General features: G+C 43.9%; 1 protein-coding gene across 3 annotated transcripts in view; it reads left to right on the top strand.

Moving 5' to 3' along the window:
- Nucleotides 1–27,300, top strand: part of CFAP57 (cilia and flagella associated protein 57) — a 78,465-nt gene that overhangs the window by 35,391 nt on the left and 15,774 nt on the right. For all 3 annotated transcript variants that reach the window (XM_060206074.1, XM_007526114.3, XM_060206075.1), the window contains 10 exons: nucleotides 1,274–1,486; nucleotides 2,513–2,686; nucleotides 4,442–4,603; nucleotides 9,270–9,425; nucleotides 11,037–11,130; nucleotides 11,869–12,059; nucleotides 13,342–13,515; nucleotides 14,878–15,036; nucleotides 18,394–18,537; nucleotides 25,668–25,784. In XM_060206074.1, the coding sequence (XP_060062057.1) occupies nucleotides 1,274–1,486; nucleotides 2,513–2,686; nucleotides 4,442–4,603; nucleotides 9,270–9,425; nucleotides 11,037–11,130; nucleotides 11,869–12,059; nucleotides 13,342–13,515; nucleotides 14,878–15,036; nucleotides 18,394–18,537; nucleotides 25,668–25,784 (1,584 nt within the window). The remainder of the gene's footprint in view (nucleotides 1–1,273; nucleotides 1,487–2,512; nucleotides 2,687–4,441; nucleotides 4,604–9,269; nucleotides 9,426–11,036; nucleotides 11,131–11,868; nucleotides 12,060–13,341; nucleotides 13,516–14,877; nucleotides 15,037–18,393; nucleotides 18,538–25,667; nucleotides 25,785–27,300) is intronic.

Genomic DNA, 27,300 nt, shown 5'->3' with positions numbered 1-27,300 from the left:
TTGAATGAATTTTCATGAACATGTGTTTCTACATATTGCTATATGTCCTGAGGACAATTTCCAGAGACTTGAAACAATTTATCTTATAAACCATAACAGTTAACTTATTTTATTAAAGAAACAGTCAGCTGAGGAAGACAATACTCTGTCATTCTGTAAGTCTCCTCTCTCCATTCTGTTTTTACAATATCCTGTAAATACATAGTTCTTTCAGATCAAAAGCTTTTAAAATTCAGCAATAATTTATTAATCATAGTGTATAGATACCACCATGACTCTGTATTTACACTCATAAAGTGATTGGGGCTGTGTAGTGGTGCGCCCAGTTGAACACACGTTACAGTGTGTAAAGACCAGGTTCAAGTCCCTAGCCCCTACCTGCAGGGGAAAAGTTTCATGAGCAGTGAATCAATCAATGCTGCAGGTATCTCTCCCCCAAGTCCCTCTCCCTCTCTCTGTCTTTATTTCTATCTCTCCCCCCCCTCTCAATTTCTCTCTTTCCAGGGCCTGGTGTTGGTCCACCTGGTTGAGTGCAAATGTTAAAATGGGCAAGGACCCAAGTTCGAGCCCCTGGCCCCCACCTGTAGGGGAAAATTTTATGAGTGGTGAAGCAGTGCTGCAGGTGTCTCTCTGTCTTTATCCTTCTCTATGACCCCCTTCCCTTTTGATTTCTGGCTGTCTGTACCCAATAGATAAAATGACAATAATAATAATAAAATTCTTTCTGTCCTAGCAAATAAAGAAAAAACAAAAATATATTTAAAAATTGTATTCAGAAAGTGAAATGGACTTTAGAGTGTTCCATCTTCAGCATTTGGAAAGCATCTTAAAAAGCAAAATAAAGGGGAGTCAGGCGGTAGCGCAGCGGGTTAAGCGCATGGTGGTGCAAAGCGCAAGGACTGGCTTAAAGATCCCGGTTCGAGCCCCCAGCTCCCCACCTGCAGGGGAGTCGCTTCACAGGTGGTGAAGCAGGTCTGCAGGTGTCTGTCTTTCTCTCCTCCTCTCTGTCTTCCCCTCCTCTCTCCATTTCTCTCTGTCCTATCCAACAATGACGACATCAATAATAAATAATAACTACAACAATAAAACAACAAGGGCAACAAAAGGGAATAAATATTTTTAAAAAGAAGAAAAAAAATTTTTTAAAGCAAAATAAAGGTTCCCTAGAAGCTATATTTTGTGTTTAATGAAGGGAAAACCAGTGGGAGGCATGAAGAGTTCACCCTCCTTTTCCATGTGTGTTCTTAGCTGAGTTTGTCTTCCTCCTCTGCAGATTCGTTCAGTTGTGTGGAATTTTGATGATAGCAGACTGATTTCTTGTGGCACAGATGGTGCTGTATATGAATGGAGTCTCTCCACAGGGAAGAGAGAGACAGAATGTGTGCTCAAATCCTGCAGCTACCACTGTGTTACCATCTCTCCTGATTCCAAAATCATCTTTGCTGTTGGATCAGACCAGACCCTCAAAGAGATTGCAGATTCTTCGGTGTGTTGGCCCCTGCCCTACTTCTGGGTTACTGTACTGAGCTACATCCACCTGTGAGCTAACTCCTGGGTCCTCCTTCCAATTGGGGTCAACTCAAATATTGCTAGTTCTGAGTCCCTGGCCCAGTGCCCTGCCTGCTTAGGTTAAATTGTGGAGTCCTTATCATCTCTGTTTTACTTGTTGTCAGTGACTTTTCTTCCATCCTCCAGGCATGAAGACCAGCAACATCTCTAAAACACACTTTCCCTTTCCATCTGTACCTAACTATCCTGTGGTAAAGACAGAGATTCAGTTATTTCAAGCACATAGACTTGCCTCTGTATTCTTTTGAGACTCCCAAACTCTGAAACTTTAGAATGAACACATTTGGCTCCAAATAGATGAGACAAGGACAGAAACACTTTATACTATGGTGGCTAGGTAGATGGATGCATGAGTGGGTGGATGGATGAATGTATTAGTGAGAAGAGGAACAAATGAGTTCCCAGATAGTACTGTTTACATAATAAACTGAAGTATTTGGTGAATAAATGTATGCTTCTAAACCTCATTCTTAGTTTGAGAAGCATAACAATATAACTGTCAGAGACCCTGGAGCCTGACCAGAACTTAATTTGGTGGCTGAGTTTGAGGCAAATTCTGTGTCATCTCTGACTGTTTTTCACCATCTTTTAGATAGGGATGACACTAACTTCCTCACAGGGATTTTGTGAGAATTGAATGAGTTGTTAACATGCCAAAGCTATAGAATGAGGCTTGGCACCTAGTAGGTACTATTTGAAAGTTTTCTTTTAGTTATGTTAATCTGACTTCTGGAACTGTTTACTCATTAATCAAGCAGCCAAGTAATATTTAATTGTGTGCCTTTTATGTACTAGGCACTACATAAGATGCTGTAAGAAAAAAATTATTTAAATACAGAACTTGTCCAAATACTGATATTAAAGGAGAAGAAGAGAGAATGGCATAGGGATACAGGGAACATGCCTGAGTCCCTCACCTTGAACAGAGCTCTCTGTATCCCAGGTCCTTCGAGAAATACCAGCATTTGATGTCATCTACACAGCTGTCGTCATTTCACATTCTGGGCGCATGATGTTTGTGGGCACCTCAGTGGGAACCATCCGTGCCATGAAGTATCCTCTGTCTGTGCAGAAAGAATTCAATGAGTACCAGGCCCATGCTGGCCCCATCACCAAGGTACAAGGGAATCCTTGGGAGCCTTACCCGAGATCTTGCTATCAAGAAATCCATTTGATGCCCCCTAGAACTTCATTCAGTCTTATTACCCAGCCACACATTCAGTAAGCATTTATTAGCTACTAATACTTCTCTAAATTACTTCCAAGAATATTCTGGAAACTAACCACAGGTACATCCAAAGATTTATGTACAAGGTTGTCCACAATAATATTCTGCATAGTAATGGGCCATCTGAAAAAAACTGCTGTGGACACCACCCAACTCTGCATTTTTTTTTATTGGTGATTGAATATTGATCTACAAAATTACATGTCAGTGGGGGTACAATGCCACACCATTCCAACCACCAGAGCTCTGAATCTCGAATCCCTCTATTGCAAGCTACCACAGTTCTTCCAAGGTTGCAGACATGGGTTAACTATCATCTCTACAACTTCTGTCTACATTTGTACATAATTGCCCCATTTTTCTTCCAGGTCCAGTCCTCTTTTTCCCTCCAAGCCACTCATAACCCTACTACTACATCCAAATGTCCCTCCCTTTTCCCTCCACTCTCTCTGGGTACTTATGGAGCTGCAGTTCAGAGCCCTCATCTGCTTCTTCCTATCACTTCTCCCCCATTGGAATTATGGATCAAAATTGTTTTGGGAGTACAGAAGGTAGATGTTCTGGCTTCTGTAATTTCTTCTCTGCTGGACATGGGCATTGGCAGGTCCATCCATACTCCCAGCCTATTTTTCTACCTTTCCCTAGTGGAGCAGGGCTCTGGTGACACACTGGTGAGAAATTTCCTCATAAATATGATTTTAGCAGCTATACAAATATCCTGTCAAGTGATGTGTTTAGGTTTTATTCTTTGTAGAAGCTGCCAACCTATTTTCCATCCCACCTGCAGTGTCTAAGAGGTCCAGTTTTTCACATTGTTGCCAGAATTTTGTACTGTCACTGGTTTTTCTTTCAGCTCTTCTAGTAGCTATGTTGCAAGATCTCGTTCTAGTCTTCTTTAATTTCCTAATATGTGATATTGTTTCTGTGTTTATCTGTAAACTGCAGGATCTCTTCTATGAAATATCTCTGTACCTTTTGCAACTTTCTACTTGAACTGTTGTTTTTCTACCTTTGAGTTTTGAGCACTCTAGTCTAGGTATTCACTGACTCTTTAAGATTTTGAACACACAAAGTATGTGGACATAGTCTCACTTTAAAAAAATTTTTATATAAAGACAGAAATCAAGAGGGGTTGGGGAGATAGAGAAGACATTTGCAGCACTGCTTCACTGCTAGTGAAGCTCCCCCCTAGCCCCTGGGACTTCAACCCCCCACCCCTCAGCAGGCAGTGACTGGGACTTGAACTTGGGTCCTTGAGCATTGCAATGTGTGCACTCAACCAAGTGCACCATTGCCTGGCCCCTATTCTCATTTCTTTTATTCATTAAAAAAAACAATTCCTGTGAACTTCTGTCTTGTTTTTACTCAGGATCAGATGAGTCTTTTTTTTTTTTTTCTTTTTTAATTAATGAGAAAGAACCAGACATCACTCTTGCACATGTGCTGCCGGGGATCGAACTCAGGACCTCATGCTTGAGAATCCAAAGCCTTATCACTGTGCCACCTCCCAGACCACCAGATGAGTCTTTTTACCATGAGGCAGTGTCTGAGCTGGCATGAAGCTAAGCCTTGAATAGTAGCCTGTTCAGTCCTGGACATCTAGGACCTCAGAAATCCTCCTCCCCATGACTGTTTCCTTCTTAGATACAGCTCACCTTTGATGACCAGTTCCTGCTGACTGTTGCTGAGGATGGCTGTCTGTTTACCTGGAAGGTCTTTGACAAGGAAGGCCGGGGAATCAAACGAGAGAGGGAAGTGGGCTTTGCCGAGGAAGTGCTTGTGACGAAAACAGACATGGAAGAGAAGGTACAAATGGGATGTGGGACATGATTACCAGACTGAGTCCAAACTTCGTATGGGCAGGTACTCAAGACAACCCAGAGACTGTACCAGGTACCCAATGCAGACTCCCCAGAACCCCTGCATAACCCCTTCCCATGCCTCCATGCTGTCCTCTCCACTGCCACCTGATCCTTCCGTACCCTCTCACCTGCCTGTGGTCCACCACATGGTCATCTTGACTTCTACTGTGTTCCACTTTCAGTCTGTGTACCAGCTTCCTCTCCTATCTGAGGACAGGAACCACAGCACACAATTCTCCTGAATGGCCAGAACCTAGCACACACTAGGGACATAGGCAATAATCAGCAGATAGCTACAAAATGGAATTGACAGACTGGATATTACACTTGTATCTCTGTGCTTTGTAATAACTACTGGTATTTGGAGCCTTCCTTAAAAGACAAAGAGGTTTAGAATACACTGCTGAAACCCATTCTTCTTTATAATTAAACAATAAAAACTGTAATAACCAACATGTATTAGGTTTGTCATAGGCTAATTCTACACTCAGTGTTTTATGAGTATTTTCTCATTTAAATCACACATCTCTAAGAGAAAATACACTTTGTGCTCCAATAAATGGGCTTAGAGAGGTGGATGAATGTATCCTAAGTCCTGAACCAATAAATAATAGAACATGGGTTCTGATTCAGATTTACTCTAGAGCATGCCCTCCGTGTGTGTGTGTGTGTGTGTGTTGTATGTGTGTGTATATAGACAGACTTTGAACATGTGTGATTTTACTGCCCCTGGGTCAACTTTTTTTATTTCAGATAAGAGACCACAGCACTGGACCTTTCCTCAGTGTGGAGGTATCCTCATGTTTTGCATAGTCTCAAACCTGGGTCATAAGAATGGCAAGGCACATGCTATAGCCTATGAACTATCTCTCAGCCCTGAGAACCCCCACTCCTAATCACTACTCCTTTGTGACTGTCCATGCCCATTAGTGTAACTTATGCTCTGTGAATATATGTTTTGAGACATTTTATTACCATGTTCCCTAGGGGAAGACCTGAATGAATGGTAAACTCAAGAGGCTTAGAGAGAATGGGAAAGCTATGCACTCAGTGCTATATATCCAGAATCTGAAGTGCCATTACTGAAAACCACTGTTTACCCAGAAACAGGGTGTGTGTGTGTGTGTGTGTGTGTGTGTGTGTGTGTGTGTGTGTGTAAGTATATCAAAGCATGGGTCTTGTGACCAGGAAACTCATAGTCAAAAGAGAGCTAGAGTCATGCAAAGCCTTCAGAACAGCAATGTGAAAATGGCCCATAGCAGGATAATAGGCCCCTGGCATTTCCTAAGGATGCCTTGTGGAGCTCCCTGGAACTTTCTTCAGGAAAGGTAATGTAGGAAGATAGGAAGGAGAACTGATGAGAGTTGGGGCTGACCCACACCACAGGCAGATCAACTTCAACTCTCTTCCTCTTACATCTTTTCTGTTTTCCACTCTCCCAACTAGAGGGTAGAAGAAAAGACAAAATAAAGAGACATCAAAGAGTGCTGGTGTGATGATGCATCTGGCTGAGTATACACATTACCATGTGCGAGAACTGGAGTTCAAACTCTGAGTCTCCCATCTGCAGAGGAGAAGCTTCATGAGTGGTGAAGCAGTGCTGCATGTGTCTCTGTTTTTCTCTATCTCCCCTTCCCTCTCAATTTCTCTATAGCCTATGGAAGCAAAGAAGGAAATAAGGAGAAGAAGGGATGGAGGAAATTTAAAAAAGGCCTCCAGGAGTGATGGACATCAAGCTCTAGTGATAATCCTAGTGGTACTAAAAATAAACAAATAGATTAATTAATTAGTTGATTAATTAATTAAAATTTTAAAAATTAATTAAAATTAATATGCTTGAGGTGTCTGGGTTGACTCCTGACCCCTACCCCTAACTAGGCTTCACAAAATTATTGCCAAGCCAGAAGTGACTGCTGCATATACTCTCCACCTCTTTTCCCTCAGCACCCGTGGCACCACACTCTTTCCCTATAAGTCATGCTAGCTGTTCCTTCCTCCTTGACTCCTTCCCTCACTATCCTCCACCGATGCTTTAAAGCCATGCTTCCCAGAACTCCCAATTCCCTTTTGTCTTTATGTTCTGTGATGTTTGGTGTGACTATCTCTTAAGTCCATGATTTACCCATTCATTCTGTCAATCATTTATTCATTTATTAATTGATATTACAGAGAGATGTGCTATATGCCAGATACTGTACTAATATCTAGAATTATAGAAGTGAAAGACACAGGTTATCCTCTATCTTATAACTGGGGAAGAGGAATGGGTCAAATTTTAAAGGGAGTTAAGTATACAATAGTGTTATAAAAGAATGATGCTGTAGAAGCCAGCATCATTTGGCCCAGTGATACCAAAGGAAGTAAACCTTGGGCAGATACCTCCAAAACAAATGAGAAAGGGCCTTCCACACTGAAGACTGTGTGCAAAGGGATGAGAAGAAGCTCTGGGGAAGATACTCCCAGCTAGTGGGTCTGGAGATGTGTGTCTGTGTTGGAGGATAGAGTTGGACATGAAGCTAGAGAGAGATCATGAGGGGTCCTTTATACCAATGTTGATTCCAAAGAACTCACTGATAGACTTCAGTTGGGGAGTGAATTTGATTTGTGTCTTAGAAGCACTACTCTGCAAAACTATGGAGAACAGATTGAGAAAGGAAGATAATAAGAGCCACAAAGACAACATATCAAAAACTGTGTTGATGCTACCAGTAAATCTGTTCCCCAGTCCAAGGCAGATTCCCCAGATCCTTTGTTCATATGGTAAACATTTATTAGCAGTGTTTGTATTCTGGCCTTATAGTCTCCTGAGATAAAACAGTAAAACAAGTCAGACAAAATACAAACCAAGCAACCCAGGAGGTGGCACAGTGGATAGAGCACTGGACTCCCAATCATGAGGTCCTGAGTTTAGTCCCTGGCACTTCTTGCTCTCTTATTAATAAATATTTAAAAGCAAACAAACAAAAAATGCAAGCCAATAGAGGGTCTTTATCCCCAGATTCTCATCTTCCCTCTTATTTAGTCATATCCAATTCTCTTGATGTTTTCATCCTTCCATTTTATTCTGTTCCCCTACCTCATCTTATAGACCCTTATCATTCTCACTTATTCTATGCAGACCTCCTATGAGCTCATTCCCCCCCCCCATTTTTATCTTCAGTCCTTCTTGAACCTTTGTCCATATTGCACACGGCCCTTAGAGAGCTGTCATTGGTCTTTCTCATACCAATGACATTGGTATGAGAAAGCTGTCATTGGTCTTTCTCATACCAATGACAGCTTAATCAGGTTAGACCTTTGGAGGTCCTTATTTCTTAGCATGGCAACAAGCACTTTGATGGTCTGGTCCCACACCACATCACAGGCAGTGCTTTGATCAAGTCGCCTTACTCTTACCCCCAATTTTACACGTGCAGTCTGTGTCTATCCCTCAACTCAGTATACTTCGTGCATGTCAGGTCCACACTTTCTCTAGACAGGAGTATAGAAATGAACATAAAACATTGCTCTTTCTCCAGTCACCCACAGGCAGTAAGGGAGACAGAGCAGAAGAGATAGGGTTGTACAGGGTGTAATCATAGAAGAAAAACATCTGTGTCCTTACCCACCATGCCAGCAACATTAGGAAATGGGAGGGATGTACATTGACAATACTTTTAGAAAACATTACCAGTGGTTAATATGATGGATTAGAGGAAGAAGATACTAAACACAGGGACCAGAAAGACAAGAAGAGCTAAGACCTAAATTAAAGTCCTAGTAGTGAGTACAGCAGAAGTTTAATGGGCTTCAAGAGGGGCAAATTGACATTTCTTAGCACTATTCAGATTTGGGGCACTTACTACAATTTGTATTGATATATTTGTTTGCTGCCTCAGTAAAATGCAAATTCCATGACATGAGTTATGGTTCAACAAGTAGTTGTCAAGTGCCTGTACATACTGGGAACTATTCTGGGTACTTGGGGCATATCATCACTCAAATTCTAACAAATATATCAGCATTCCTGGAGCTTGAATTCTGTAAGGGAAAGAAGATAAAAGCCAATAAACAGGGGGGTGGGCTGTTGTATAACCAGTAAGGTGCATAAATTACCATACACAAGGACCCAGTTTCAAGCCCCCAGCCCTCACACAGACAGAGCAGGGAAAACTTCATGATCAGTGGAATAGGGTACTAGTGTCACTTTTCATTAAAAAAGAAGTCAATAACATAATACATAAATTACATGCTATGTTATAAAAGACCTTAATCTCAAGACATAATAAAAAGTAAGTCGAGTGAGGGTGTTACAGGTGCTGGGAATGGAAGGAGAGGAAACAGGATGAAATGATCTGACTCAACTAGGTCTCACTGAGTAGATGACATTGAAGGACATGCAAAAATTACTAGCATATTAGCCAGCACACAATAGGACTGTAAGTATATTTTTGTAAGGGTAGAAGAAGACTCATGTGTCTTCTAGTTTTTAGTCTTTATGTCTCATGGAGAAAAGGTGGCATGCTCTAGTTGAAACGCATGAGGTTGAGGCTAAACAGAGCCTCAGGTCTCAGAACTCAGGGCCATGGGTTTTAATTGGATGCTTTTGATTCTGTATCCTTCTTCCAAAGGCTCAGATTATGTTGGAGTTGAAGACTCGTGTGGAAGAATTAAAAATGGAGAGTGAGTATCAACTTCGACTGAAGGATATGAACTATTCTGAGAAGATTAAGGAGCTCACAGACAAGTTCATCCAGGAAATGGAGTCCTTGAAAACGAAAAACCAGGTCTGTTTGAGAGACTGAATCAACTACTTACAAGTACCTTGAAACTTTCAATTATCTCAAGATGGAACTGGCTTAAACTTGGGCAGTCTAGTATGTGATAGTTTTCAGTTTTAAAGCGTAGTTGAGACTATCAGAAATATTTATAAAAAGTGCTGTGTTAAAAAAAAAAAGGCAGGATATAAAATTCTAGAATGCATGTTATTCATTAGGTAAAATCAATACACATGGAAGGATTTCTTTTTTATTTCTATTTATAAAATGGACACACTGACAAAACCTTAGGATAAGAGGGGTACAATTCCACATAATTCCTACCACCAGAACTCCATATCCCATTCGATCAGGATTTTTTTTTAACAACATACCTTGCAGTGGGATTATCTCTAAAAGTTAGGATTGTGGATAAATTGTGTCCTACTTTCTATGATTTCCAAAGTCTCTATAGTGAGAATACTCTACCTTCGTGATCAAGAGAAACTTGGTTTAAAACAAAAATGAAAAGATAACAGGAAAAGCAAAATGTAAACACAAAGGGCTAGCAGAATATTGATCTCTGGATTATCATTAGGTTAAGTGAAGTTACTCCAAATGGTCTTTGTGCAATTTGTGCAGGGTGTTCCCAGAATATTTCCTTTGTTCTGTACAAATCTGTCTGACCCTTCATCCAAAATCCCCCAATATTTTTGTTTAAAAGATATTTGTTCTTTTATGTTGTTTCCATAAGTCAGAGCTGCTTCAGACAAACAAACCTTTGCTATCAATTGGATTATTTAATTAATTTTATCGACATACATTTGCTTGATGCCCTTTGTAAATTTGAATCCCAGGGATGGCACTTGCCTGCCTGCAAGCCTTCCTGCTCTATTAAAGGAAACAGTTCCTTTGAAGCTGGCACATTAGCATATCTAAGGATTTAGTTGACAGCAATGTGCAAAGAACAGAGGGATCAAATAAATCCTTACTTTTCCAACCCCAAATTTGTTACATGTGTACATTTAAACTCATCATTGACAAGACCTAATTAGTAGAAAGGATGTAAAAGGAGAACGGCTCAAATGTTCAGAAGAGAATGTAATGTAAATGAAAAGTGATAGTTTGGTTGTTGCTCACAGAATAGTGCTCGGTGCAGTATCAGGGCTTAAGAAATGTTTTCACAGGAGTCGAGCTGTAGCACAGTGGGTTAAGCGCAGGCGGCGCAAAGCACGAGGACCAGCATAAGGATCCCGGTTTGAACCCCGGCTCCCCACCTGCAGGGGAGTTGCTTCACAGGTGGTGAAGCAGGTCTGCAGGTGTCTATCTTTCTCTCCTCCTCTCTGTCTTCCCCTCCTCTCTCCGTTTCTCTCTGTCCTATCCAACAACGATAATAACTACAACAATAAAACAACAAGGGCAACAAAAGGGAATACATAAATAAAATAAATATTTTTTTAAAAAAATGTTTTCACTACAACAGTAAAACAACAAGGGCAACAAAAAGGAATAGATAAATATTTTTAAAAATTAAAAGAAAAAAAGAAATGTTTTCAAGTAAAGAAAGGCCTCATCAACTAGTTCCTCTGTAGCAGTGCTTTGGGCAGATGTAGAGGAATAAGAACACTGACTTTGTTTTAGGTCTTAAGGACAGAAAAAGAAAAGCAGGATCAGTCCCATCAGGAACGCATAGATGACCTCTTAGACAAGCAAAGCCGGGAACTACAGGACCTAGGTGAGTACCACTTAGAGGCCCTGTGAACAAGGGTGTGGCTGGTTAGGGACAGAGGTTGACTTCTCTCACACCCAGCAGAGGTCCCAGGTGATATGCTTTGTCTGTCAACAGTCTACTTGTATCCCTGCAACTCTCCCTGGTTTTGACTGCTATGCATTAACCCATTCATTCAGCATGCATGAAACACCCACTACATGCCAGGAGATTTGGAAGAATGCCATTTGGAACCTGGTAGACTGCATTGGGTGCTACCTACTTGTTAGCTACACCCACTGCATACCAGTAGGAAATATGGAAACGTGCCGTTTGGAAACTGGTAGACTGCATTGGGTGTCACATTCTTGTTAGCTACTCTGGGGAGTAACTACACCTAAATTCACCTTGCCACAGTTTGATCTTCTGTAAAATGGAGTACAAATACCTTTTTTGCATACTCAGGACCTTCTTCTTGGCTCTGAACCCTCAAACACCCCTCTATACTTTCCTGGACCCCTTTCTACCTAGAGAGCAATTCTACCTAGAAGGCAGTTTGGCTACCTAATCAGATGATAAAGTTGGGGGAGTGTGGGGAAGGGATGATGGAGAGGAGTTGAGGAGGAAGAAGTTAATCTAGCATTTGATCTTGATTTTGAAGCCCAAACTAGCTGGTACTAGAAGAGCATGGAAGAGCACCAAGGCTTCTGGGGCTCCCCCAGGTTGGTGCTATTGTCCCCTCTAAAACACCTTCCTTTCCTCCAGAAAGTTGCAATAACCAAAAGTTGCTGCTTGAATATGAGAAATACCAGGAATTGCAGCTCAAGTCTCAGAGGATGCAGGAAGAATATGAGAAACAGCTTCGGGATAATGATGAGACCAAGAGCCAGGCCCTGGAGGAGCTGACTGAATTTTATGAGGCCAAACTGCAGGAGAAGTCCACCCTTCTGGAAGAGGTGCCCACTGGAGACTAGCTGTATCCCTTTCACAGAACCATTCCTATAGACTAGAGAGCTAGTTGGGAAACTTCACTTGGCCTCTTTCCCTTCCTTGACTTCCTCCCAACATGGATTTCACTGTTTATACAGTTGTTTCCCTTTAGCCAGGGGACACACAGCTGAAAGTGTTCAGCTTTTGAGATTATAATTCACTGGCTCCAGTAAGCTCATACCTACTGTCTTGTCCTAACTATACCTTTAAGACTTGAGCATTACGGAAGTGAGACCTTTCTAGAAGATGCCTATAGATCCTACATGAGAACTGAGGCCCTGAATGATGGGGAAGGTGGTTGCCCAAAATCCTTTAGTAACTTCTGTGTCTTATGAGATTAATTCAAGGGTAAGCAAAAATAAAGGCTTTCAGGGTGAGTGAGAGTGGCCTGATTGGGTGCTCGCTTGAGAAAGTTCTCCTGGACTAGAAAATGGAGACAGAAGGGGGAAGCACAGTCAGAGGCAGGGACCAATTAGGCTGAGACAGCAGTCCAGGAAAGAGATGATGGGCATCAGGATAGTGGTAGAGGCAGTAAGAGAAGTGCTGGGCCACTTGGGTAGTATGTCTGGTCTGACAGACACACGACCCAAATTCATGCTACCCACCTTAAAGACCCAGCCCCCACTACACTGGAAGTAGAGGTAAGGCCCCAGTGACAATAAAAAAGAAGGAGGAGAAGAAGAAAAGGAGGGGGAGAGGAAGGGGTATCTAAGAGCTCTCTGACAAAGACAGGTTTGTTTGGACTCAAAGGAGGGAGAGCAAAAGTAAAGAGTCACTCATTCATTCAAATGTCACTGACTGTGTGATGTACAAAGGAGACTCCATGGCAGGCACATGGACAAGGTACCTTTTCTGCCTTCAAGAAGCTTGCTTCTACTTCAAGAGGAAGTAGAAGAAATGAATAATTTCACAAATAAATTTAAAACTGTCACAAGTACAACAAAAGGACACTAGAGGAAGCCTGGGAGTTAATGTGAAGTAGCCCAAGAGAGAAATCGGACGTTGAATGTTGCTAAGACAGCAGTTGAAGTAATGGAGCCTAATAGCAGGAAAAGAAGAGAGCAGGACATAGAAAGTGGAAGATCAAGGGAGTCTGTGGCCATGGTGCCCCTTTCTTTGATAACACTGGTTTCTGTCCCCTTTGTAGGCTGCATCCCCTGTAGCACAAAGGTGCCTTGTCTCCTTTCCTCCACACCATACACTCCCTCCCTGTCTCTTTCTCTCTCTCTCTCTTTTTCTCTGAGCCAGGCACAGGAAGATGTGAGGCAGCAGCTGCGGGAGTTTGAAGAGACCAAGAAGCAGATAGAAGAAGACGAAGACAGAGAAATCCAAGATATCAAAACCAAGTATGAGAAAAAGCTTCGGGATGAAAAGGAATCAAATCTGCGGCTCAAAGGAGAAACTGGCATCATGAGGAAGAAGGTATTGGGCTGCTCCCTGAGAGGTCTGGGGGTGGACAAAGGGGGCTGAACTACAGAGAAAGCAAGGTGGGTGGTAGAACGCAGAGCCCTCTCAGTGACTGTGCCCCAGGCATCCTGGCCAAGTCTCACCTGGCCAAGTCAGACAACCTTCCCCCATCCTCTGAAAGGGAAACTGGAGGGGCTTCCTTTCCCTTTCCTCTCATAGGACTGAGGGACACTTTTCAGGCTTTTATTGGCAAATAGAACTTAGTCACATTGTCAGAGCCAAGCTTCTGCTAGAAATGGAAATGAGACCTTTTAGAGAGGAGAGATAAAAGTTGTTGCCTAGAGGTATCCTCAGGCTTTTGGTGCAGGGAATTGTGGGTGGGTGGCTCCTGTCCAGAGTGGGTATGAGAAGGGTGGAGGTGGAGAGTGCTTAGTTTACAGAGTGGGGAAGATTTTTTTTTTTTTTTAACCAGAGCACTGCTCAGCTCTGGCTTATGGTGGGATGGGGGATTGAACCTGGGACTTCAAAGCCTCAGGAATGAGAGTCTCTTTGCATAACCATTATGTTATCTTCCCCCACCCTGAGGCAGATGTTTTTAACCTGTGATGTTTTAAAGGATTCAGTTCACATATCCTTGTAGAATTGCCAGTTTGCCCCAAATAAACAACCTCAGTGAGACCAAGTTCAAAGCAAGGTCCCATTCCTTCTTAATGTGTGGCTCACTAATCTAGGGGACAAGCATGACTTTCTTACTTGGATTTGGCTAAAATGTTTCATCAGTTAGCTCCACCTGGTCATCTCTGGGACCTTGACAGGGTCTATATCCCAACACTTCAGTGTCACTGCAGCCTAGTCCATTTGTAGCTGGTGTCTGGGTCCTCTTGATGCAGACAATCTGGCCTCACAGAAGGCAGTGGGACTGGATTTTACTGGACAGAATGTTACAGCATTCATTTGGCCTGGGGCATTCCTGATTCATCCCACATTCTGATGAGAAACTCTTTAAATTCATAGGCAGTTTAGGAGAGGTAGAGTTGAGCTCAGAGTTGGTGTTTTTTTTTTTCTAAATATTTGTTTATTTTTCCTTTTTGTTGCCCTTTTTTTTAGTTGTTGTTGTAGTTATTGTTATTGATGTCATCATTGTTAGATAGGATGGAGAAAAATAGAGAGAGGAGGGGACAACAAAGGAGGGGAGAGAAAGATAGCCACCTGCAGACCTGCTTCACCACCTATGAAGGGACTCCTCTGCAGGTGGGGAGCCGGGGTCTCAAACCAGGATCCTTAGACCCGTCCTTGTGCTTTGTGCCACGTGCGCTTAACCTGCTGCGCTACCACCCAACTCCCAGTGTTCTTTGTTATTGCTGTTTGTGCCTTCAGTTCAGCAGCCTGCAGAAGGAGATTGAAGAGCGAACCAATGACATCGAGATGATGAAGGGAGAGCAGGTGAAGCTGCAAGGAGTGATTAAGTCCTTGGAGAAGGACATCCTGAGCCTCAAGCGGGAAATCCAGGAAAGAGATGAGACGATTCAAGATAAGGTGAAGGCTCATCTTCCACCCTCTCCCTTAGCTACCTAGATGGACCCAGGCAGTGAACAGGAGAGAATGAATCCCTTGACTTCCACGAGTAGATTTTTTTTTTCCCCCTCCAGGGTTATCACTGGGTCTTAATGCTCCTGGAGGCCTTTTTCTTTTTTTTCTTTTTTTTTTCATTAGATAGGACAGAGAGAAATTGGGAGCAGGGAGAGGTAGATGAGGGAGAGAGGAGCCAGATGGTGGCGCACCTGATTAAGTGCACACACTACAGTGCTCAAGGACCCGGGTTCAAGCCACTGGTCCCCACCTGCAGGGGAAAAGCTTCACAAGTGGTAAAGCAGGGTTGCAGGTATTTCTTTGTCTCTCTCCTTCTCTATCACCCCCTTCTCAATTTCTGGCTGTCTGTATCCAGTAAGTAAATAAAGATAATTTTTTAAAAAAATTCAAAAAGAAAATTTTTTTAAAATAGGGGGAGAGAGAATGACCTCTGCAGACCTGTTTCACTGATTGTGAAGTGATTCCCCTGCAGGTAGGGAGACAAGGGCTTGAACCAGGATACTTGCACAGGTTCTTACAGGTCCTTACACATTGTACTATGTGTGCTTAACTACTGCCCAGCCATCCACCATGAATACATTCCTTTATTATGTTTTTAAAAAAATTATTATACATTTCTCTTTCTTTCGTGTGCGTGTGTGTGTGTGTGTGTATGTGTGTGTGTGTGTGTGTGTGTGTTAACCAGAGCACTACTCAGCTCTGGCTTATAACAGTGCTGGGGCTTGAACCTGGGACCTCAGAACCTCAAGCATGAAAGCCTTTTGCATAGCCACTGTGCTCTCTCCCCTTTCCAGAGTACATTTTTTTTTTATTTATTCCCTTTTGTTGCCCTTGTTGTTTTATTGTTGTAGTTATTATTGTTGTCATTGTTGTTGGATAGGACAGAGAGAAATGGAGAGGGGAGAGGAAGACAGAGAGAGGGAGAGAAAGATAGACACCTGCAGACCTGTTTCACCGCTTGTGAAGCGACACCCCTGCAGGTGGGGAGCCAGGGCTTGAACCAGGATCCTTATGTGGGCCCTTGTGCTTAGCGCCACCTGCACTTAACCCGCTGCGCTACAGCCTGACTCCCTCCAGAGTACATTTTTTTAACTTAAGGGAGGATTAACATTCAGTGAAATGTTGTGGTTTTCTTGGCATGGTGTTAGCGTTCTATCAGATTCAGTTTCCCCAACAACCCAGTTGTGGAGCTCAGGAGCTAAATTCCAAGAAGCTAAGTATCTTATCAAAGGTCATGTAATTTATAGGTGACAAATATGGTTTAACAGCCTATGTCTGCTGACCACAAGCCCCCTGGGCTCTACTGCTCCAGGCATCCTAAGGCATCTTCTTAGTGGGGGGATGCTCTAACTTGGGGGGCCTGATCACCAGCCCATTGCCCACTTGGGTATGCCCCACAGAGAGGACCTCCCATGTGGTTGACTCTATAAGTGCTGGGTACCCTCAGAAAGCTGGTATCACTTTTCTGGAGGCCTTTTTCATACTACCCTTAGCAGACAGAGACATTTTTCTGTGGCAATGCACCTCAGTATCCAAAATTTGTATCATCTTCCTGAGTAAATCCAGGCTCCATGGTCTCCTCTCCATCCCTTCTGCCATTACACCTTAGTCAGGCAGAATTCTCCATCAGCTGAGAACATGGACTTCAGCAATAGTTAAATAGGTTCTAGCACAGGCTCTTTCATTTACCAGTCACAGGACTGTGGGCAACTTATCGAAACCTTCACTTTCCCATCTGTGTAGTGGGGCTCTTGGGGGGGTGGTCAGTAAGGACTAAGTGGAAAAACACCTGCACATAATTTCTACATGCCAGTGTTTATATATGTGTCTAGGCATTGTCATAGGGACAATCCAAAACTTCCTTTAGTGGGGCTTCAATAAAAAAGAGGTTAAGTCCTCCTGACTTACAGAGTTGCAACAGCCTCCTGACAGGAAACAGCTTTCCTCCCCACTCCACACCCCTGCTCCTTGCCATTTGCTGTCATTATGTTGCTCTTCCACTTAAAACTCTCTCACAGCTCTCTGTTGGTTGTGTCCAGATTCTGTAGACTTTTTTTTTTTCTGTAAATGACTAGGAAGTGGATGTTGTAGTCTTTGCAGGCCACATGGTCTCTCAGTCATCGCTATCCAGTCCTGCCATGATTATGTGAAATCAGCCATAGACAGCACAGAATGAAGATGGCTTAGTTTGATTCCAACACATCAAAAATGGTAACAGGTCAAATCTAACCTGAACACCGGAATTTGCAGACCGTTGGCTTCTTAGACACATTTTGAATAAACTCAACACATAGACCCTTGCCTTCTCTCCTTATCCTACAACCCCTTGTTTTCTGCCCCCACAAAGCACAACTTTACACTTACATTATTCACAGGACCCTTGATACATACTGTGTCCCTGTGCCTTACTCTTCTATAAGACATATCACAGTATAGCTTACAGGTGGTGACTCAGCTGTTTTCCCAGCTTTAGTTTTCTTCATAGGGGGGCAGGGACTATGTCATAATTCTATTTAGAATCTCAGTACTTGAGAAAAGGTCTTCATTCAGTAAATGTTTGCTAAATGGATAGTCCTACATCCTAATTACTATTACCATGCAACAGATTATTTACCAGCTCAGTGATGAACAAAAATAGCTGGTTTACTATGCTCACAGATTCTGTGGTCTAAACAGTGTGCACCTAGATGACACGTCTTTGTCCTTTATCTCTGGGGTCAAGCCGGGCTGTAATCAGAGGTGACTCAAACAGCAGGGGGCTGGGAGATGGGGCTAAGCTGAGCCTATTGACCAGAGCACCTACCATGCCCTCCAGCCTGCAGAGCTCAGTGTTAGTTCATGGGAGGAGCTTCCTAGATAGCAGGTGACCTCTTCCAAAGCAGACATCCCAAGAGAACCAGGTGGGTATTTCTTGACCTTTTCTGAGCTAGCCTTGGAAACAACCCAGGACTCTGCAGGATCATTTAAACTGCATTAGTTGGGCTATAGGTGAACCATAAATTAAGCCAGATGCAAGCAGAGGAGACAGAGAGGCATGAGGTCCCATTGCAGAAAAGCATACAGGATGTGTTGTCCTATGGAGACCAGCTCTGGAGAACACATTTAACCACAGCCCACATATGAATAAGCAGATACATGAATGATGTCCAGACACAGAATCTAAGGAGTTAGTGCTACAGTCTAGCAGGGACCCAGCCCTCATGTGGTCATTCCACTGATGTATATGCTCTTTCTAAAGGGGTTCTACTTACCAGGACCTCCTGGTATCTCCGTTTCACTCACTTTCTCTCATCTTACTCACAGGAGAAACGAATCTATGATCTGAAAAAGAAAAACCAAGAACTGGAGAAATTCAAGTTTGTGCTCGACTATAAAATAAAGGAGCTGAAGAAGCAAATCGAACCACGAGAGAATGAGATCAAGGTGATGAAGGAGCAGATCCAGGAGGTGAGCAACCTCTCATTCTGCTGTCCCTAGTAGCTCCCAGGGCACATGCAGCCACCACTCTGCAGGGTATGCCACAGGGAAGGTTGTGTTCAACCTGGAGTCAGATTGAAAAGCAAACTGCTTTGGGGGTTGGCCTGCAGTGGGGCCTTAAAGTTTTTGTTCTCCTGCTCTGGGCCCTTCTAAAAGGAAAAGTGCTGCTCTCTGGCCTTCAGCCACTAGAGGGCAATGTGTACCCAGCTATCGGCCATCCCCCAGCAAGTACACCCCTCAGGATTCACATTTTTTCTGACTGGAAATGTTGGTTGGGGCCTATGCAAGACCTTGGTATTTAGATTTCATGATAAGAAATGGAGAGTCATCAAAGGCTCTTGAATGAAAGAGTGGTATAATTAAGTGTGTGTTCTGGGAAGCAAACAGGATGAAGGTAGAGAGGAGAGATCAGCTGAGAACTTATGAGTGTCCAACGAGGGATGTGTCCCGTTTTTTACCTTGGTGCCCACCCCACACACACACTGCATTTCCTTATGGCATGCTTACCTGTCCACCTCCCCCACTAGCAAAGATGATGGACGACCCAGAGTAGAATCCCTAACCCTTCTCCTCCCCACTCCATTTCTTAGTAAATGGTACCATTGGGCCACTTTGGTGCTTAGGGTTAAGGTGCAACATCTTTCTGGGTTCTTTCTGTCCTACACTCAAATCATCACCAATGCCTAGCTCACTGATTAAAAAAAAAAAAAAAAGCCAAAAGCCAGCCCTCCCTTCTAGGCCGCCATCATCTGATCCAAACTCCATCTCTTATGTGGACTTAACTCTGCAGTCTCCAGTTAGGTCTCCACAGGAGACCAGAGTAAATCCCTAATTGTGCCCCACTCCACCTAGAATAATCTAGACATCCTACATGGTCAGGCCTCCTACTGTCACTACAGCCTCATCTCAAGCTATGCTCCACCTTTTCTGTAGCCTTTCTGACAGTTTCAGAAGAATCCTGCACCCTCCACCCAGAAGGTTCCCAGGTCCTCTTAGGCCTGGCTTCTTTGCATCTTTCAGGTCCCAGCTAATGTGTTACCTCTTCACAGAGGTCTTCCCTGACTGCTGGGTCCATAATGGGCCCTTGCTCCCCCTCCATTTTCTCTAATTATACTGAGTAAGAATAATAAGTAAAAGAGTATCAGAGAGTGTTGATGACCCAACTAGAGCTGGGTATCTAAGAGGTATGGGGGGAAAAGCAAGGTCTTTTCTGGGAGTCTCAGTTTAAAAATATCCAGCAGTGGGATCAGTCTAGGACTGGGGTCTTCCTAGGAGGATATGTCCTTGTGGTAGCAGATGACTTTCTCGCTGACTTTTTGGTAGAGGAAGTATAGGGTATCCTGTCTCTCTGGGTCTCTTGTTCCCCCAACACCACCACCACCACCAGTTATTGCTGGGGTTCTCTGCCTGCAAGTCTCCACCATTCCTAGTGGCCTTTGAGAATGACGGACACCAGCAGCACTGCTCCACTGCTCATAAAAATTTCCTCCTGCTGGTGGGAACTGGAGGCTTGAACTCAGGTCCTTGAGCATAGTAATGTATATGCTCTATCGGGTGCACCCCTACCCAGCCCCATTTCCTGACATTCTTAGAGATTTATGAACCTAGAAATGGCAACCTGAGGCCAGGAGGTGACTCAGTAGTAGAACACATGCCATGTATGAATGAGGTCCTGGAGGAGAAGAAGGAGGAGAAAAAAAAGGAAGAGAAAAAAGGAGGAGAAAAAAGCAAGTAGAACTCCATGGGTGGTGGAGTGGAGTGGAGTGGAGTGGTGTGGTGTGGGTCCCCACATGCACATCATTTCCATTTCTCTCTTCCTGTTTCACTCTCTCATAAGCAAAAATTTAAAAAATGGGCCAGGGAAGTGGCTTAGCAGTAGGGCACCTGTGTGAGGCCCTGAGTTCTGTTACTGCATTTAAAAATAATAATAATAAAGGCAGCCTGAGAAAATGGAAAAGAGCAGAGGCCCCACCTGCCCGTAATGTAAGTGTGCTTCAGGCTCTGGAAGCCTTGCCTCATTTCTCCCTCTTCATTTGACATATTTTCACATGGGTTTGTTTTACTTTCCACCCAAACAACCTAAGGGACTGTTCACTTTCACATAGTAACTGGGCCAACTATGGAGTCAATTCATAGCAGGGAATATGCCCACACTTGGGGATTGCTTCTTACAGGTCCCCTCCTACACCTGCCCCAGGTGCCAGTTGCTGCCTCTTCTCTCCTCCAAGGGCCTCTAACCTTGAGGAAGCCCTCCTGAGGCCAAAGGCACATTGAGATCCTGTAAGAAGTGTCTTTTCCTATAAGAAGGAAGCTATCTGTAAGCCCTGGGCCTGATTTTTCAGAGAAGAGAAGACCCCTGACATGAAAACAGAATACTTTCCTGATCTCAGCTTCTTTGTGATGAATCACTTTGATTAGAACTTACAATTTTTTTAATTTTAAAAAAATATTTATTTATTTATTCCCTTTTTTGTTGCCCTTGTTGTTTTATTGTTGTTGTTATTATTGTTGTTGCCATTGTTGGATAGGACAGATAGAAATGGAGAGAGGAGGGGAAGACGGGGAGAGAAAGATAGACACCTGCAGACCTGCTTCACCATTTGTGAAGCGACTCCTCTGCAGTGGGGAGTGGAGGCCTCAAACTGGGATCCTTATGCCAGTCCTTGCGATTAGTACCACCTGCGCTTAACCCGCTGTGCTACCACCCGACTCCCAAGAATTTATTATTTTACTTCACAATTTTATTTACTCATCTGTCAGGTTTCTCAACTTAGCACTACTAGCATTTGTGGGTAAACAGTTCTTTCTTATAGGGACTTCCCTGTGTCCCCTGGGATATTTAGCAACATCCCTGGTCTCTGCCTACTGGGGGCCTATAGCAAGCCTCCCCTCCCCACATACACACAGATGCAGCAGCCATACAACATCTCCAAGATAGTTAGATGTGGGAAAGGGATGTAGAAGGGCCTCTTCCCTTCCCCCTTTCCCAGTGAACATCCCTAATGTGGTGGGATTTCCATGTCAGGAAAGGGATGTTTATTCCCACATACTAAACTCATCTCCTGATTTCCAGCCAGTTATTCAAACTTGACATGTTTCACAGTTTTACTATAAGATCAGTTGTTTTTATTCTCAGCATGGTTGGAGGCATAGTCCTCAGCATGTCATTTCTAAACAAATCTGCCATTGCTGACCTTAAGACTGCAGAGAAGGAGCCATAGCCAGCCTGCTTGCAGGCACTTCGACACGAATTTGGAGGCCCCCATCTCTCCTAGGACATGAGTCTCTCATCAGCGTGCCCAGCTCCAGGCTTGCCCTCTCTAGCAGAGCCTCAGCAGAGCTTCTGGTCTTATATGGTGCAAATAGATCATACCATGCCACTCCATGGGTAAAGCCTGTCAGCCACTCCCGGAGCTTTCAGGCTAAATACCTAGCTTTGGGTGGGTTTAAACTTTTAGCCAGGGTAAAGGGCAAACTGCTCACCATTTGAGCCCCTTCCCTCTGGTCCTGCATGACCCAGCTAGCCAACCTCTGAAGTCCCTCTTCCTAGCTTTACATGAAGCCCTCCTGCAGAACTTCCTGAAGGCCCCCTGCCCCAGCTTGTAGCACTGGTGATGTGCCAGGCTACCTGTGCCTCCATTACTTTCTGCATGTGGCTGTCCTCTTGGATTCGAATTCTCCTGCCCCACTTTGTCCACAAATGCCTGCTTTCACAAAGCCCCACTGAGCATCCCTTCTCTGGATGTCACTTTCTCTCCTCCTCTGTGCAGGCATTGATCCTTTCTATCCCAAGTGCAGATGGTGTTTATCCTGCTCCACTTTTTTATTTACTTCTTTCATTCCTCTAGACCTGAGACTTTTTGAAAACAGAAATCACCTCTTATTCAGCTCTCCATCCCTATCCCTATGCCCTATGCCAGCCCTTGCTAATGGATACAGTCTTCCTTTCACTGTACAAATACAACCATTTACAATGTCCTCTGCAAACTGACTCTACTTGGCTTCATCAGTATTGTAGGCTTATTTTATCATTCCTCTTCCAAAAGGCAGGTTGTCCCAGTTCCTCCCTCCTCCCTTCTCTCACCATTGTTTCCCTTTCCCCTTTATATTTGTGCATTTATTCATTCTCTCATATGAAGACTGATTGAATACTGCCTTTATGCCAGGAATAGGGTTCCAGGACTACTGTATCTATACAAAATGCTTCCAATAATGAGACAAATACTGGGTAATCTGACCTTTTGTGTGTAGAATACGAATGTGACTTGTTACAGTTTCCCTAATGTTTCCTAGAAGCTTTAAGATCTGATCAAAAGGCTGGGGTAGACAAGAGGGACAATTCCATCCAGCTATGAAAAAAACCTATGAACCCTCCCATGTTTCCCCAACCCAAATAGTCATCTGTTGTTATCGCTGGGCTGGCTTCATGGGCGGGTAACAGAGACGACCAGAAACACACGGCTGAGCTGAGAACGCAGTTTAATCTTTATTCACGAGCAGGGAAATCAGCACACCATGTGCTTCTCCATCTTTCTTCTCCCGCGGCTGCAGCAGGAACTCTGGAAGTACGTAGGATAAGGGGCGGGGAGAAGGGAGTAGCACGAAAACTAGCAAGGGCTAAACCAAATCTCCCGGCAGGGGAGAGTGAGACCAAACCAATGTGAAGCATAGCAACAATTCCCCCTTTTCTTTTTAACTAAATGACCATAGTATCAGGAGTGTGGGGTGAACAGAAACCTATATCGTACAGGGATTTTCAAAAAAGAAACTGGCACAAACATGGAGGAACATGTAAGCGAGCAACAAGAACCAGTGTGCTGCCAAGGGAAGGCCTGAGGGGGCCATTTTTTGCCTCTGTGGGCAAAGCTTTATCAGCTAAAGAACCTTTGCTGCCTCTGTGGGCTTTTGCCTCAACGGGCATTTTTTTTTTCTCTGTGGAGATTACCTAGCATGGGGGGGTATGGCCTAGAGTCCCAAGGCAGCTGGCTGCAGTCAGTCTTTGAGAAACCCAGCAGCATAAAGGGAAGCTGCTGTAGAGTTGTGTAAAGTGTCCAAGAGGTGTACCAGTGAATCCGATAGAAGTGTCAGTCCAAAGCAGATATCCACTGAAGAATGCCAGGGGGTGGAACGTTGTATGAGGAAGGTCAGCTGTTGGAATTCCGCTTTTCTGTAGAGAACTTGACAGCTGCAATTCACTTACTTATGAAACAAAACTTGTAGCAGGTTAGAAGTTTACCACAATTGATAACTCTATTACAATTGGAAGTCTTTTTTAGTATGATTTTAAGGTTGTTTAAAGTTTAAACAATAAAATGTGGAAAGGTAAACAGAAGAACCATGGGAAAAAAAAACCTAAGGCGTGAGAATCATTAGCATAACCATTGTGCAATCTACCATTTCTAATTGAGGATTCAAGAGTTTTACATATCAACAAGTCTATTTAACCTTTTATTACACCCATTGAAGACACACCCTAGGTGTGCACAGGTTTTTTTTTTTAGACTAACTTAGTTAAAATATATTGATTTTTAACTAATTTTTAACTCAGACTTTAAATGTAAGTTAATTTTACCTTTATGAGAACTATGTTGAAAACCTTTTTCATTTAACTCTGTCTGGTAAGAATATAGCCTTAAAGTTACATTTTTAACCTTAAATTTAATGTTTACCAAACTTTAAACACACACATAAACATAGTCTTCAATACACAAGGAGGAAAACTTTTGTTACAAAGTCATGTCATTTTAAACACGGGTTTAGATCTATATTGTCTTAGCTGTTCGGGGAGTGCGTTGTCTAGCGGTGGCTTCTTGGGCAACTTCACATCCAGGAATTGCAGGTTGCGATCTCTGCAGGGATCTCTGCGTATTTTAGCTCCTCTGCCTTCAGAGCCGAGCTGGGGATCTCAGCCAGGGGTCCCAGTTTCGGCAGGGAGCCCGCAGTCTCCGGATGGTCCAGGATCTGTCCAGACTTCATAGCAGGAAGGCAGGCGGGCCAGCCGTGCAGAAGGCGCGGGGTGGCGGCCAGGATTGGCTGCAGCCCTGCCTGCCATGTCTGCTGCCCTGCTCCCGACGGCCAAGCAGCATGGAGGGAGCCCGCGCCCAACACCCCGCGCCAAGCACCGCTCCTGCGGGTGGGCGGCAGGCAGAAACCAGAGAGTAATGTTCCAGAAACACAGAAACAGTCTCGTGAAGAAAGGGCAGAGGCCTTTGGAAACCTCTTCACAAGCAGAAAAGAAGGCCATTGTAGATAGGTAGCCAAAGTCTTCACTTATCTGAGAGATGCACAGGTCAGGCCCCACGTTGGGCACCATATGTTGTTTTAAACCGGGGCTGGCTTCACGGGTGGGTAACAGAGACGACCAGAGACACATGGCTGAGCTGAGAACACAGTTTAATCTTTATTCACGAGCAGGGAAATCAGCACACCATGTGCTTCTCCATCTTTCTACTCCCGCGGCTGCGGCAGGAACTCCAGAGTACGTAGGATAGGGGGCGGGGAGAAGGGAGTAGCGCGAAAACTAGCAAGGGCTAAACCAAATCTCCCGGCGGGGGAGAGTGAGACCAAACCAATATGAAGCATAGCAACAGTCATCAGCCTTCTATATCAACAAAAACACCAGTGTTCACCAGATCTAGTATGTCAATCAAGCATCATCCCACCCCTACCTTTGCATTGAGCAGGAGTTAGATCAACTGAGAGATCACCTCCTATTTATCTCATCCAATGAGAGAAAGGTTTCATTACAGAAAACACAGGTGGAAATAAGATAAGAAATGCCCTGGGGGCCGGGTGGTGGCGAACCTGGTTGTGCGCACATGTTACCATGTGCAAGGACCCAGGTTCGAGCCCCTGGTCCCCACCCACTTCACTAGTGATGAAGTAGTGCTGCAGGTCTTTCTCTCTCTCTCTCTCTCTCTCTCTCTCCCTGTCACTCCCTTCCTTAAAATAAAAAAATTAAAAAATAATAATAAAAAAATTTTAAAAAAGAAATGCCCTGGTAGTGGGGAAGTGTCCTCACTGAAACACTTCAGTTCTCAAATAGGAATTACACCTTCTCACTTTCTTCTTATTGACCCTTCTTGCCTTCTTTGCTATAGATGGAAGCTGAACTGGAGCGTTTCCATAAGCAGAACACGCAACTGGAACTGAACATCACAGAACTGTGGCAGAAACTACGAGCCACAGATAAGGAGATGCGCAGAGAGAGGCAGAAGGTGTGAGGGTTGTCATTCTGGTAGTTTTGGGATTTGGGATCTGGTACCTGCCAGCAGTGGGCAGCTGGCTTCTCAGAGACAGAGCAGCCCATTGTTAAGATACATTCCCATTTTAACTTGAATTCTTGCTCATAGCCCTGACAGATTTAGGCCCATGCAAATTCACATGACTGGATCCATATGTGACTATGGAAATGACTATAAGTAAAGGGATAAGGGTAGGGGTAGTGGTGGGGAGCCAGTTACACAGAAAATACTCATTGCATTGGGATTGTTTGGTCTGAGTAAAAGCATGCTCAGGGTCACATGCATGTGGTCAGTAGTGAAAGTATTCAACAATAGCAACAAAAAAATTACTAAGGCCAGGAGGACCTCAAGAGATTATCTATTCCAGTCTCTCTGTACTATAGTAAGAAATAAGGCCTGAGACATAAGGTTAAGAGACTTACTTCAGTCTCCACAGCTAGTACATACAAAGCCAGTACTGGGGCTACATGATAGCACCTGGTTGAGCGTACATATTACAGTGTGTACAAGGACCCAGGTTTGAGCCCCTGGTCTTCACCTGCAGAGGGGAAAGCTTTACAAGTAGTGAAGCAGTGCTACAGGTATCTCTGTTTCTCTTCCTCTTTATCTCTCTTTTCCCTCTCAATTTTCAATTATCTCTATCCAATAAATAAATAAAAAATTTAAGTTACAAAACCAGTACTGTGAGCTAGGTTTTCTGATCCTGAGCCAGGACATGGCTGAAGCATGGGGCACCTGGTAAAATTTGTAGAAACTGACTAAATGTCTCTATGTCCACACTAAGCACTGAGTCTGTACCAGGTAATAGTGGAAGCTGCAGAGCTGCAAACATGACATTACACAGATCGTGGCCTTCACAAACTGCAGAGCTTGATAGGCATTTGTGGCATGCACATGGTAATTTAATGCAAGGTAGCAAGGAATGGAATTTTTATAAGGAGCCAAAAGAAAGAGATAGTCTAGGTCAGGGGAGGGGCAGATGGGTATCAGAGAAAAATGGAGAAAATAAAGGAGAGGAGATCTAGCCCAAGTTGGCAGTTGAACCAATCTGCCCAAGTTTGTAGTGTTGTCCCCTGCCTAGTAACAGGAACATGCTGCACTGTCAGGAAGGACAAACACTGAATGAGCTAAAGAGGATGATGGTTCTGGCCAAGAAGCCCTAGCCCAGGGATCTGCCAGTGAGCATCGGTGCTACCCATCTTGGCTCAGAAAGAGTAAGGTGCCCACTTGTGCTTCCTTTTCTCTTTTTAAGGCCTGTGGTCCTGAAAGCAATCCAGAGCCAAGAGAGCAGTAGCCTTTGGGGCATATTGAGGGTTAGGCTGTACAAACGAGGTGCCCAGCCAGGCTAGGTGCACTTGAGTCAAGGTGCTACCTCCTCTGTGTCCACCCATGTCTCTGCCCACTGTGACCCCTTTGCAGATGAAATGTCTCTTGTCCCTTCCTGCTGCTCTTCAATACTTGCAGCCCCTGCCCCTCCACCTGGAGAGTC

The sequence above is a fragment of the Erinaceus europaeus genome, chromosome 13 (assembly GCF_950295315.1).
Source record: "Erinaceus europaeus chromosome 13, mEriEur2.1, whole genome shotgun sequence".
Taxonomy (NCBI): domain Eukaryota; kingdom Metazoa; phylum Chordata; class Mammalia; order Eulipotyphla; family Erinaceidae; genus Erinaceus; species Erinaceus europaeus.
This window is presented reverse-complemented; position numbering and strand designations above follow the sequence as displayed.